Source organism: Schistocerca cancellata, chromosome 1 (genome assembly GCF_023864275.1).
Source record: "Schistocerca cancellata isolate TAMUIC-IGC-003103 chromosome 1, iqSchCanc2.1, whole genome shotgun sequence".
Lineage (NCBI taxonomy): Eukaryota > Metazoa > Arthropoda > Insecta > Orthoptera > Acrididae > Schistocerca > Schistocerca cancellata.
This window is the reverse complement of record NC_064626.1, coordinates 309,188,663-309,202,145: the sequence shown is the minus strand read 5'-3', so window position 1 is coordinate 309,202,145 and position 13,483 is coordinate 309,188,663. Positions and strand designations below refer to the sequence as shown.

The window sequence follows — 13,483 nt, the reverse complement described above, 5'->3', positions numbered from 1 at the left end:
CATGTCCTACAAACTGAGACCTTCATAGTTTGATTTCTCCTGCTAATAGTCCTCATTCTGTGGTACAGTTCTTCCTTAAGTTTTTGCATCCATTTCTCACCACCTCTTTTAGGACCCACTATTTTCCCCAATATTTTTTTCTCTTCTTTTTCTAGTTGTGCTATACCATATTTTCCCAGTGTTCTTGTCTCCTCAACATTGCCTTTTTTATCTGGATTTTGTCTCTGTAGCTACATTATTTTGCTTATATATATCGTTGTTCATAAAGAAAGCATTCCTTGTCTTTTACCCTGTGTGTTTTTCTGCCAGTGACCCTGTTACTTCTTGTTATAGGAGGGTCATTTCAAAAGTTCTGCACACTGAAGGCAGAAATGAAAAAAATAATTTATTTTACAAAATACCTTTTCAGGTCTTTAATACAATCTCCATTCTTGCTTATGACAACTTTGCAATGTCTTCGCAATGTCTGTATCCCAGATAGGACACCTTCAGTGTTGAGCTGTCTGATTACTCGGGTCATCTCACTGGAAGCTTTATCAGTTGTATCAAAACCTTTTCCATGGAGTTGTCCCTTCAGTTGGGGAAATAACTCAGTCTTGTGGGCTCATATTAGGACCTTATAGTTGGTGGGGAAGTGTTTCCAATCCAGAGTTTTTGATCGTCTCTCTCTCAATGGTTGGGCAATATGTGGTATTGCATTACTGTGCAAAATGAGGACACCATGTGCAAGCATGTCAGGCCTTCTTTGATGAATTTTCAGGTGCAAAATGTTTTACCGAAATAAGTTGTGGTACACACCTGTTACAAATGTCCTCTGTTTGTAGCTCTGACTCCGTGTCAAGAATTGGAACTTTTCCATTGTGGCAACAGAGACTTCAGTTCTGGCTGAAAATCTTATAGCCCAGTTTCATCAAGTGCAACAATCCTTTTCAGAAACTGTTCTTCTGTTTGATAACACTGAAGCAGTTCTGTGAATCTTTTGTGAGCTGCTTTCTGCTCTTCACACATATCATGCAGAACCCATCTGGAAGCAAATTTTGTCATCTTAACTTTTCAATTATGATTATTTAAACTGAAATGACAAACATTCCCATTTCATGTGCAGTTTCCTCACTTTTTATATTTTATTTTATTTTATTTTTTTTTTCGATCTCTGTGTCATTAACAATAACAGTTGATGAGCTTACACTTCTTGGGTTGTCCCAGTGCTTATTCGACCTTCACAGAAACGAGGAGACCACCGTGATACTGTACTGCGATCCGCTACCCTATTCACTCACATCTCTTTAAAAGCATTGTAAATTTTCATTGACTTCTTTCCACATAGGGATTCAATTTTGATGTAGAAATGCTGGTCACTACGTGTAATCTGATCTGACTCAGTTTCAGCTTATATTTTAAAACTGAATTACTCATGACACAGCCACGTGAGCCAGCAAACAAATATACAACCTTAAAGCCTGAAGTCTTGCTGACAGCTGACTTGAGTTGAGTTTCAACTTGATCACACACCTTAGCAGTTGTGGATATGCAGTGTCCAGGACTTTTGAAATGTCCCTCATATATGCCCCAGATATTTAAATGTATCCACATTTTGTATGATGTATTCTGGTGTTTTCCAATCCTCAGTGGTAATCATTGTTTGTGTCTCGTAGGTGATCATCAGTTCCACCATTTCTTCTTCTTCTTCTTCTTCTTCTTCTTCTTCTTCTTCTGTCTCCTAATCACTTTATTTTTCACAAGTCTTGGCAGTCTGCTTGGACCCTATTATCCTTCTGCCCCCCCCCCCCCCCCCTTTCCCTATCGGTCCTTATGTTCCCATTTTCTCATTTATTGCTCTCCACTGTCTGATCACTTTGTACACCACTATGTCGAATAAAATTTGTGACAATCCGTCTCCCTATCTGACACAGGTCTTGATCTAAAAATCTTCCAGTAGTGTTCCTCTGAATCTTACTCTTGTCTTTGTGTTTATCAGAATTTCTGTTATTGGTTCTTTAGTAGTGCTGTTTAGTCCCCTGTTCTTCAAAATCCTTCCAAGAGAATGCCTTTTGATGAAGTCATAGGCCTTTGTGGAATCTACTAAAGTTACTGCTATCTTTCTTGTTCTGTGAGAATCCTGTTGAATCCTCTCCCCTTCCTAAATCCTATTTTGAGAGTCTCCAGTTGTACTTACAGTCTGTTATTCACTCTCTTCAGGTATAATTTCGGCAGCATCTTATTGCTGACATGTAGCAGCGATGTTTGTCTTCAGTTGTTTGCATTCATCTTGTCTCCCTTCTTATGTATTGGCACTATGATAGCATTCTTTCGTTCTTCTGGTAGCTTCTACATCCACCAAATCTGGCAGATAACATTGATCATGTCTAGACTGCCTTTCAGTCTCCCTGTTTCATCATCTTGGCTTTTATCCTATATTCTTCAGTTACCTTATTATTCTTTAATTAGCTTATGGCTTGTGCAGCATTAATTCTGGTTGAAGTTGTGACTCTTCATCCCCCCTCTGTGTATGATTCCAATTCCAGCTAGTCTTCAGGTGGTTCGCAATTCAGCCAGTCATGAAAGTTTTCTGCAAGTATCTTAAAATTCTCTTTTACACTACTGGCCATTCCCTCTTTATTATCTCTTACAAACAATTCTCTACTCATGCACTTGCTACTTTACTATAACTTCCTAGCATTATTATTAAACCACAGTAGGTGGTCATTTGCCTCATTCTTTTGCACCACAGCCCATACTTATTGGTATATTTCCTTCAACATTCTCAAGTGTTGTGTATGTCCTTGACATAATCTCCCACCTCATTTGTTGCTAGGAATCAAAGTTTACCATCAGAAGCAGGTTGTCATACTCATTCCTCACAACAGTTCTCTAAAAATACATTTATTGCTATATTTTAGTCGTTGCACCAGTACTAAATGTCTTTTGCATTTCTCCAAGTCTTATTTTTGTATTTCATATATAATGTGAAAACTGATAACTGAAAATAACCCCAACAATGCATCGAATTGGATGGATGTATGAAATGAAGAAAAGAGAGAGATAAAAGATGATAACTTACTTTTCTGTCCTGATGCTACTGAGTTTAAATTGGATCTGATGGATGAATCTATTCTCTATACTCCAAATATGGATGTTGGAGAGTATATCCACTAGTGATTGGCAGGCTGTATCGCTTTGTGTCATTTCCACTCCAATTCTAATGTGTACCTATTTTGGCCAGCAAGTAAGCCACTCCTAAAAAAGAACTGGAAATGGGGAAGCACTTACTTTGAGGATGGCAAGGAGATGGAAGTAAGCCTACAAAGAGCTTGCCCGGTTGGCCGTGTGGTCTAACGCACGGCTTTCTGGGCGGGGAGGAACACCTGGTCCCCAGCACGAATCTGCCCGGTGGATTTGTGTCGAGGTGCGGTGAACCGGGCAGTCTGTGGATGGTTTTTAGGCGGTTTTCCATCTGCCCCGGTGAATGCAGGCTGGTTCCCCTTATTCCGCCTCAGTTACTCCATGTCGGCGATTGCTGCGCAAACAAGTTCTCCACGTACACGTACGCCACCATTACTCTACCACGCAAACATAGGGGTTACACTCGTCTGGTGTGAGATGTTCTCTGGGGGGTCCACCGGGGGCCGGACCACACAATAACCCTGGGTTCGGTGTGGGGAGGCGGAGGGGTGAAGTGGACTGCGGTAGTCATTGTGGACCACTGTGGCTGCGGCGGGGACGGAGCCTCTCTATCGTTTCTAGGTCGCCGGTTAACATACAATACAATACAATACAAGCCTACACGGTAATTGGATGGGAAAACAATAGTGTGAAGGAAACATTGTCTGTTGGTGAAATAAATAATAAGCAACATTAATGTTTTCTAGTTATTATGTTTCATGCTTTTCTATTGCATTGCAGTATTCTAAATGCCTGCAAAAAGAAGTTTCAGTAAGTATTATTTGTTTATATTTGTAGAAGTAATTGGACAGCACAGCAGATACGATTGTTCAGCAAGGCTGTTCGTGCTCTAAATCAAGATCGGCTGTCACGGCTTCTGTGTGAGGGATCACCGTCAGAAGCTGCAAAGCGGCGTATAGTTGCAGACACAACAGCTCGACGACTGCGACAGTTGCTGGCCAGTGTAAACTGGGAAATGCGTCTTGTGCAGTGGCTTCACACAACACTTGTAGACACACTTAGCAATGCATACCTAGCAGCTTACTTAGATGCATTACAGGTAATACTTTAAATTTTCAGATTTGCTTATGTGCTGTGTTAATAACTGCAGTTGACAGCACACATAATGGCCAGAGCTGAGATTTGAGCTGTTTGTCAAGTTAAGCAGGTGCTAATCATATGATGGCATTGTTCATAGAAATTTATATGTATATTTGTAAATAAGATAGTGAAAGCATGCACCCTATAAAAACATACAAGAAAATGTTCAGCTCCTGCCAAGACTTCAACAGCTGATTTCTGCGCTGTTAAGTGTACTAATTGCTTAATATGATTAATTCAGACAATTATAATGAACTTAATACCAATGTTCCAGTTTTTCAAACCTATAGAATTCTTTTGAGGTCTTAAGAGGAAATAAAAAATAAATTGAAAGAGATGAATGTGCATGTTGCCTGTGTGGCAGCCTTACAGTTCATTCATTGATTTTCTTACACAGCTCCTGATTAAAAAGTTTTTGTTTCTTGTCTTGTAAACACTGCATTTTATCTTACTAACTTCTTATTGTACCAAAAGGAAAGCTAATGCCATAGGTTAATGTGTGTAGAGGGAGAAAATGTCAGTTAGTGTGGGAACTGGGCACTGAGTCATCAAAATAAAGTTAAAATTTACTATGCAAATGATTACAATTTAGGCTCAAAATTCAAAGAATTAACCCAAGAGAGGAGCATATTTAATTGCACAATGCACTATCTGACATTGCTGTCTTCACTCTCCTATGCAACTAACTTGAGTGTGACCAGTTTCCTCATATAAGATTATGTAAATCTTTACTTTTTTTTTTTTTACAACCCTCCAAAATTAATGATTGGTATGAGCCAATGAACGGATATTCTGAACAGATAACTGCTGTATGGACCAGAATAATTATTGAATTTATTCAGTTCAGCAAAGACCAATTTATTAGATTGTTATTAAAAGTTTTCCAAAAGTGGTAAGAAGAGAACAGTTAAAATCTATACAGTAAACTTTGAAATAACTTTTATGACAGCTGACATCCTCCCTGCCAAGTGGACTTCACAAAATTCTGTGTGTATCATATCACAAGTCTATTGGGGGCGGGGGGGAATGAGTAAAGTGGCGATCACGAATGGTGTGAACTGGTAATCAAATGTTGCGACACCTACCACTCTAACAAGATGGAGCAAGGCTGATATATTTACTAGTGATAACTGCAGCTATACCCGGTGTTGGTGTCTAATGCCTGCATTGCTTGATGGGTTGCTATGTAGATGACCGACGGAACTGTAACTGCGATGATATGCAATTGTGGTAAACAATGTGTTCCTAGGTAAAACTTCTATCTCCGTATTCCGTAGCAGATAATGCAGAGTACTACAACTGCTCACTAAAGCAGTCAGAATGTGAATCCTCATTTGTCAGATACAGGGAAGCATCAGTTTCTCCTACTCTGCACTAGTGGCTGCCCAATCATTATCTTGCAACAAAATTTCTGCCAATCCTCTGTCTTCCCTTCAAATATTGCGTGCGCAGAAATCATCACCCCACGTCATACAATTTCAGCCAGTGGCTGGCTTTTAGGAGGCATTTTAAGTTGAAATGTTCCCAAGGCTTCTGCGTTGCTAATGGAACCAATGGAATGTTTCTGCAGAATCCCATGCCAAGAGCAGGGGTGTGACGGGCTTATAAGAGGTGCACCTCACCAACAACAGCCGTAGCAGCGCCAGACCCATCTTTTGTGTAAATACGGTACCTTGGCCGCAAAAAACTGAATCTGGGCAGCTTTCCAGATAGTGGAGAAATTGCAGCTTCCAGTTTTACAGTGCAGGATTAGGGCACCACCCCACCCCCCATCCTGTACAAAGCCTGCCGTCGGCTGAGGGTGGAATGTCCACTGGCTTTCTCTTGGGCCGACCGTGGGGGCCACTATGAACTGACCCGACCCGGCTGTTCCCTCATTTCATCACGCAGGGTGCATTGTGGCTTGCTCACAGAAACTGAAGCTAACTGAATTATTTTCATCTGCTACAAAATTTGCTATTTGCATGAAATGTGACATTTAATCATCACTTGTCCCACTTGGTTACTCCAGTGTGAAGGTAAATAGAAATATTCAGAATGATTCTGCAAAACCATATGCAAAGAGCATAGTTTTGTATTAAAAATTTAAGGTGGGTGAGTAACATGGGTCTTGCAGTTATTGTGGAGGGAACACATCGGTTGCCAGCTTGCAAGTGATTGGGAAGAAAACAGAATAATGATACAGTGGTTATACTTGCATCTCTTATCGGAGGCTGCACCTGGTAGCTCCAGGTGTGTTGTATTTGATGACTGTACAACTGTAATTAGGTTGCAAACACTGCGTCTTGACAGTCAGCTGGACTGTAAACAAACGAGAACTTAAACTTCCTAAGGGGAGAGGAGTGTTTAGCACTATTGGCTGCTATTATGTTAATACTATGTCGTTAATGCCATTCCTGTGAAAGGATTCTTGTGACTGTGACTGTGACTGTGGGCAGTGGAAAGGTATCAGACTAATTTTGTTTTCCTAAAAGTTTCTTTTGAAAGAAATCAGTAGCAAGGCAAATGGGAATTGAACAAAGGTTCAATTAGTAACTTATGTGAAAAGGGATGTTTGCCAGCCTAATTAGGCAAAGTTGTACCCTGTACTATGATTGGTTCATAAAGAAAGTTAACAATGTGGATTAGCTTTACTTGATACTAAACTTCTGTTTTGCTGATATGATAAAAGTGAGTGGCACAGTTTAGCAAGTAGTGTACCAGTGAATTGACTTGAACTACACAGGAGGAGTATTAGACAACAACTGGCTCTCAGTAACACTTACTGTCTGTACTTTAAAGTAGGAATCTATTTATAGGTAAATGATTACTAATGGTGGAGCACTACTGATATGGACAACAGGTTCTTTTGTTAGTTTAATTATTGGAAATTACTACTATTGAAATACTTATGAAGTAATTGCATCTTTTGTACTGATTATTATCTGTATTCTCAAGGAATATTCCTTACCTTGTATTAATTAGCTCAAATGGAATATGTGACACCTGAATCTAGTATAGTTTGAATAATTATAGCCAGTTGCTTATTCTTGGTTGGTGTTATTGTAACATGACATCTAAATTTGGCTCAACAATTTGCATAGGGACTCAGAAAATAATTTATTGGTAGATTTAGAATGAGGTTGAACACTAGAGTCATAACACAATATGGGAAACACTGTTAACTACACAACACATGAAACTGTAAGCACTATTATTTCAAGAAAAAGAATCTTTGAACTGAATACTTCAGTTGTGCATTTTGGAAAACTAAGTGGGGTATTCCAAAACTTACGCTCACTAAGTAATTTGTTGAGGAAAATAATTGCTTTTCAGTTCAGTAAAACATGCTATTCAGCACTTGGGATAGGACCCTGTCTAGGTAAATGACTAAGGATAAAATATGGTGGCTCAACACAAAGTTTACAAAACAGAAAATCATTATTGTAAATGAAACCACATAAGTGGTCCATGCAGTGATGCAGCACTCAACTGATATTTTCAGCTGAATGTGGTGGCAATGTCAATATCCTGTGCTAATCAAAAAAGGTGACAAAAGTATCCATGGCTCTTCCTGTGCAACACGTTCTGAAAATTCTCTTCTTGGTATTGGATTTTCATAGTAAAGAGCTAACCAAAGTATTCTGTAAATAATAAGCTGTCTTACTTGAGCAACCGAGGCTGTATTATATAATTTTGGAGTTCTTCTCATCTCCTTCAGTTCACAAGATGCACACTCTTTGCCTGCTTGCCACCAACTGACTCATGCAACAAAGGAGATTTGCAGTTTGATCGCTAGATCCACCTTTTCTATTCCTGCCTATACAGGGGCCGGTGAAACATGTCACTTGACAGTCGCGTGTAGTTGGCTATACTGCAATTGCGAGGTTGCAATAGATGCCACCGCACACACCCACAGCCTCAAAGTACATTTTGTAAATGTAAGCTACAGTCAAGGTATGTACATAAGTACAACAAAGTACATTTTTCTAACAACGGAGAGAACAACGATGGAGACTAAGCATTTGATAGTATACGAAACCGGGAAATAAAAACACTCGAAGTTAATGGTAATAATAGTTGCATGTAAAATGCCGTTTAATAATGTAAACCTAAGCATACCAAAGAACACTGCTATCCACTCTCATAGAAAGAAATAAAGCGAAACATGCATAGCCTACTCGATTGAAGAGGGAAAGAATTAATTCTGTACACATTTACATTCACCAATTTATGATGTCAGTGGCACAGTTACATCCAGTTCTCCTTCACTATCATTGGAATCTGCACGAAAGCCATTGTCTTCACCATCTTTATCACATCATCATCATCATCATCATCATCAAGAGAAATCATTAATTGTTAGTTTTCATTTATAATCCCGTCTGTAGTCTGTGCTTCTCTTATGAGTTTAGTTACATGGTCTACTTTCTTCCTCCAAGAGGTAGCATCTACAGTGGCAAGACCTTCACGTAGCTATATTTCCACTTGTTATAGCAAAAGTCTTGTTGTTACTTCTAATGTATGCCTTGACTTCACTCCAAACCAGTTCAGTTTGATTAAAATGGCAGTGATAATGCAATAGCCTAATTACCAAGTGACCCTGTTTGCTTGCAATTTCATCTACACATATTCAGGTGTCACAGGCTTATTTTGTTTTATGACCGAGTATAACAACAGCTTTGTTGTGCTGATGTCTGCAGCAATGTCTCTCGCTTGCAACGACTGCACCGTAGTTTCTTTACAGTCACTAATGGTTGGAGTTTTTTTCTGAAATCAGGGTATGGTATGGTGCATTGTCCATCACAAACACTGTCGGAACACTGAACTGGAGCAACAAATTTTTAAACCATTGTAGAAACTATGAGTAGTCCATATCCTCTAGATAGTCACCGGTTTTTCTCAACCTCTGCCAAGGACCAAGGTTAGTCTCTCCACTCACTTCAAAATAGAAAAGAAAGTAATGAGCAATACACAGCACATAGTAATGAGGACTCAGTAGCATTGCCGGATTCAGATATCGATATTGAGATGCACGTACCCATGTTGGCCATCCAAAGGTGTATGATTTCATGGCCACACTGTTGGTGGCTTGGACACGGTGTCCATTGGTGAGACCTTTTGGCAGTTTAGGCAACTAGGGAAGTGTGCTCATGTTCCTTGAGCAGCTGTATTGATGTATTTGGTTCCCGACATTACTACTCACATGCAGTATTTTTGTTATTTCTCTTGGCTTGCTATTCAGGTTTTGTTCGTACACTGTTGACGATTCTTGGTACTCAGTTTGTCCTTTTTGATTTGTGTACAGTTTACCTTTATTCACTCAGTTCTTTTTGGGTGCTCATTATTTTCCTCTGAAACCACCAAGGGGCACTTCTCCACCTTGGTAGTGTGTTATAAAATGGAGTACAAAAAGCATTTGCTAATGAGTGCAGCATAATTTTTTGCTGAGTTTGATAGTGTCATAAAATTCTGTAGTTCAGGTCCGACATCTACTAGTATCTTAAGCAGCTCTAGATCAAAACACCCCCTCCCCCCAAACCACCTAAAACTGCCATGATAAAAAATTTACAATTACTAGGAATTGGGGCCATAAACTGAATGATAAAGCAGATAATAAATTTGAGGGAATCAGCTGCTAGTTCACTTCACATAGGCTGACTCTCAGTTGCATTAACAAAATACATCCAGTTTCTCACATATAATTTTACTACAGGGACCATTCTATTCCCTCCAATATATGGCAAGGTAAGTTAAGGGGAGGTTTACTATCTTTGGCGCGAAAAAAGCATGTTATTTGAGATTTTTTTTCTCAGTGTGTTATAGATATCAATGTCAAATTTGGTCAAAATGTTTATTGATATTTTCTCTACAAACCGGAATTTTTTTCGACCGGAAATGTCGAAGAGGAAAGGTGGAAGTGTCATCTGAACGAAACAAAATTTCGATGTAGACCTCCAGGTCACAGGTCAGCTGGCTCGTCTGACATCAAAATTGAGTTGACGTTAGCGAAGTATATAAGATCTTTAGTAGTTGTACCTCGATTAAGTTATTTGGACCATAGGAAACAAAATGGTCGCCATTTGAAAAAATAGGGTATTTTTTTCATCGATTTTTCGACTTTGTTGGCCAAGTAAAAACATTTATAGTTGATGGGTCGGAATAAAAGTGGTATAACTCCTAGACAATTTAGTTAGCCTCATCGGAAACAAAGAATCATGCCAATCAGTTCAGTAGAATTGAAGTTACTACAACTCGCGACAAAAAAAATCTCTTCGAGAAAAACATATTTGAAGCTTTGATTACATATGAATGCGATATTATGCAACATACGTTAAATCTGCTATTTTGGGTCCATAGACGAGTCCTTCCTCTTCCTCATAGAGGGTGTTCTGCTCGATCTGGGCTATCCTGCGCTGCTCCAGAGCTGCTTGTACGGCCAGTGACAAGCGGTTTTCGGCTGCTTGTATCTGGTGGTCGTCCGAATGCTTGGTGAACTGCGTTGAATAGAGTCCTAGGGTGACGTCCATCATTGTCATGGTCTTCATAATTGCTGACTACCCTTTGTTGAAGCTGCTCATTGCCAGGAAAGTCGCAATCTCCACAGTTTTCGCACCAGAATGCAAATTCTTGGGGGCTCACTTCCAAACAAACCGCATTCAAACTTTCATTTGAATTTTGTGTGTTTCCTTCCAAGCATCGGTACAATAATTCGTCCTCCGAAAGAAAAAAACTGGTGCATGAAAAAGGCTGATTTCAGGCAGGTGCATTTTTTTGTTCAACTGCGAATAACAAATATTTCCGTTCTGTATTCGGAAAAACCGTTTTGGGGGTGGATTCTAAACACTTTTATGGATCCAAAAATGCAGTTTTTAAATAATCAAATTTTTGAACCAAAAGATAGTAAACCTCCCCTTAAAGGGAGGCATTATATTTTTTGGTTTAATGATAGAAGAGAAGCCTTCATAGAAGGCACATTTCATGACCTGCAGAATCATAAGATAGCTGACTTTACACTTAGGCTGGTTTATTTTGCACTGTTTTGTTCCGTGATGTCATGTATTATTGACAGCTGATTTTGATCTAGAGTATCTTTTTAGTTTAGAAGCATTCCAGGTAGCCCATAACCTCATGTACGTCGCCCTTAAAAAACTGAGGAATCTTGTCCTGACATTGAAGCATGGATGCTCCTACATGGAATATGTTTTTGCCAACATGTGTTTATTTAAAGGCACTGTTGCTTCCTTTCCTTGGCCACAAGAAAGAGAAACAACCTATTTGAAGGGAATGGTCTTTGTCTGTTATTGGAAAAGTATACATATATTTTCAAAAGGCCTGTGGAAAATTCAAAGTTGGTCAATGGCAGAAGTGTCTTTCTTGCTCAAACTAAATGCTTCACTCTCAGAAAACTTGTGCATTCTACAGAAATATTTAAAATCCAGTTAATTTTGATTTTTGGTGTTTTCTCTTACTACAGTGAAGGAAAATTAGGAATTATTTTTACTGTAGTGGAGACTCATGATTGTTATCTGATTTAGGGCAGATTGTGTAAAGCAGATGATATTAGATTAGCACAGAAAATGAAGTTGGATCAAACTGAACTCTGAAATCTGTATTGTGTGAACGTTAATCTCACAAGGGAGCTGTGGTCACTTGTTCGTCATCACCAATTTTGTCGAGATTGGCCAAAAATGAAAATGACTGGAGTGGGAGCTCCAGAAATCCATGCATTCAGAAAAAATAGCATTCTTTTGGCATGGGTCGGGTGAGGCATGAGCAGTGTATGTTCGCATAGTGACAGCAAAACAGTACAGAACGGTAATCTGATGGTCATGGGGTTGAGCTCCTTTCTTTTTTTTATTTCTTCTTCTTCCCTTTTTTTCTTTTTCTTCTCCATTTTTAAAACAATGCTCAGTATGTTGTATTAATATTTTCATGTGAGGCATGAACAGGAAAGGCAAAGGAAAATTTGGGATTGCAAATAAATTTACAGGAAGACACTGTAACATGTTAAAAAAGTATTATACATAAAATTAGATACTTATTTGCACATGCTGGTGTGATATTTGTCATTAAAAAACAGGGGAAGCAGTAATTTTCTCACCATCTTGCATGTATTATAAATGTTGCATTTCTACAATTACATGGTTGTTTTAAAGTTCCTATAGAAGAACAAACTTTACCATCTTGCCAGGCATTGGCAAGGATATTTTGCTGATGTACAGTGGAATTTATTTTGGTGCAGTCACCTAAGATGTCATTTCTTTCTCAGTCTCAATGAGATAAGAGAAGTATTGAAGCTTTTTGGTCAGATTCATTCCTCATGATAAAAATAGCTATTGGAGGGTTGCACCAGCGGTGTGCATTTGAGGAAATCACTTTAATACTGCGTGGTGGCAAACTTGCATCATCTTGAGAAATTTTCATGTTTAATAGTAGAGTTATTTACCTTTCTCCAAAAGTCAATCAACAGAAGAAGGCTGTTATAAATTTCCAGATTTTGATGAAATAATGGCAACATTCCTATATTTTGCTGTGTTCTCATCCACTGTTTTTTCAGTCTTTGGTCCAAAAGAACTGGTATTCTCTTGTAGGCATTTGAAGTTGTTTATGCTTTGATTACAGTTCCTTCTCAAAAAGTAATTTGCAGAATCCTCATGGACACAGTAATTACAATCCTTTCTCAGAAATTTATTTGTGATCTCAAGTTTTCCTTTTCATGCCTTTTATGAAAATATTAATAAATACAAAACATCAAGCATTATTTGGTTTATTTGCAGTGTCAGTGACATAAAAAAAAAATATTGAAAATTCGAAAGGTTTCCACATTGGAACTCGATCCTGTGCCGCTAGGATTACCATTCTGTATTCTTTCTGGTGTGCCAACCAGTGCCTGCAAAGTAGATTAACATGAATAGCTCACGCCTTGCCCAACCTGTGCCAAAAGAACACTATTTTTTTTTCTAAACTCTTGTCCCTTTCATGTTTGCCCAAACCCAACATACAGGGCAAGTCAAAAGTCCTTGGACACCTTCATAAGTTGGAAGATTAAAGGGAAAATTGAAATGTGGTGATCGGAGCATAGGTTTGTTGTGGGGCCGCAACTTTTGGAGTGAATGTCATTCATGGCCGCTATCTTGAAATCCACCTTTTTGATTCAAGTCATTTTTTTTAATGGGAAGGGTAGTGTATGACACATCAAATAACACTCGCCTGAGCTCTGGAATTGAGTGGTGTAATT

At 38.8% G+C, this 13,483-nt stretch overlaps 1 protein-coding gene across 1 annotated transcript in view; it reads left to right on the top strand.

The window, feature by feature from the left end:
* Positions 1–13,483, top strand: part of LOC126172711 (KAT8 regulatory NSL complex subunit 3) — a 162,561-nt gene that overhangs the window by 30,338 nt on the left and 118,740 nt on the right. Inside the window, exon 5 of the mRNA XM_049920902.1 lies at positions 3,961–4,222. Coding sequence (XP_049776859.1) covers positions 3,961–4,222 — 262 coding nt within the window. The remainder of the gene's footprint in view (positions 1–3,960; positions 4,223–13,483) is intronic.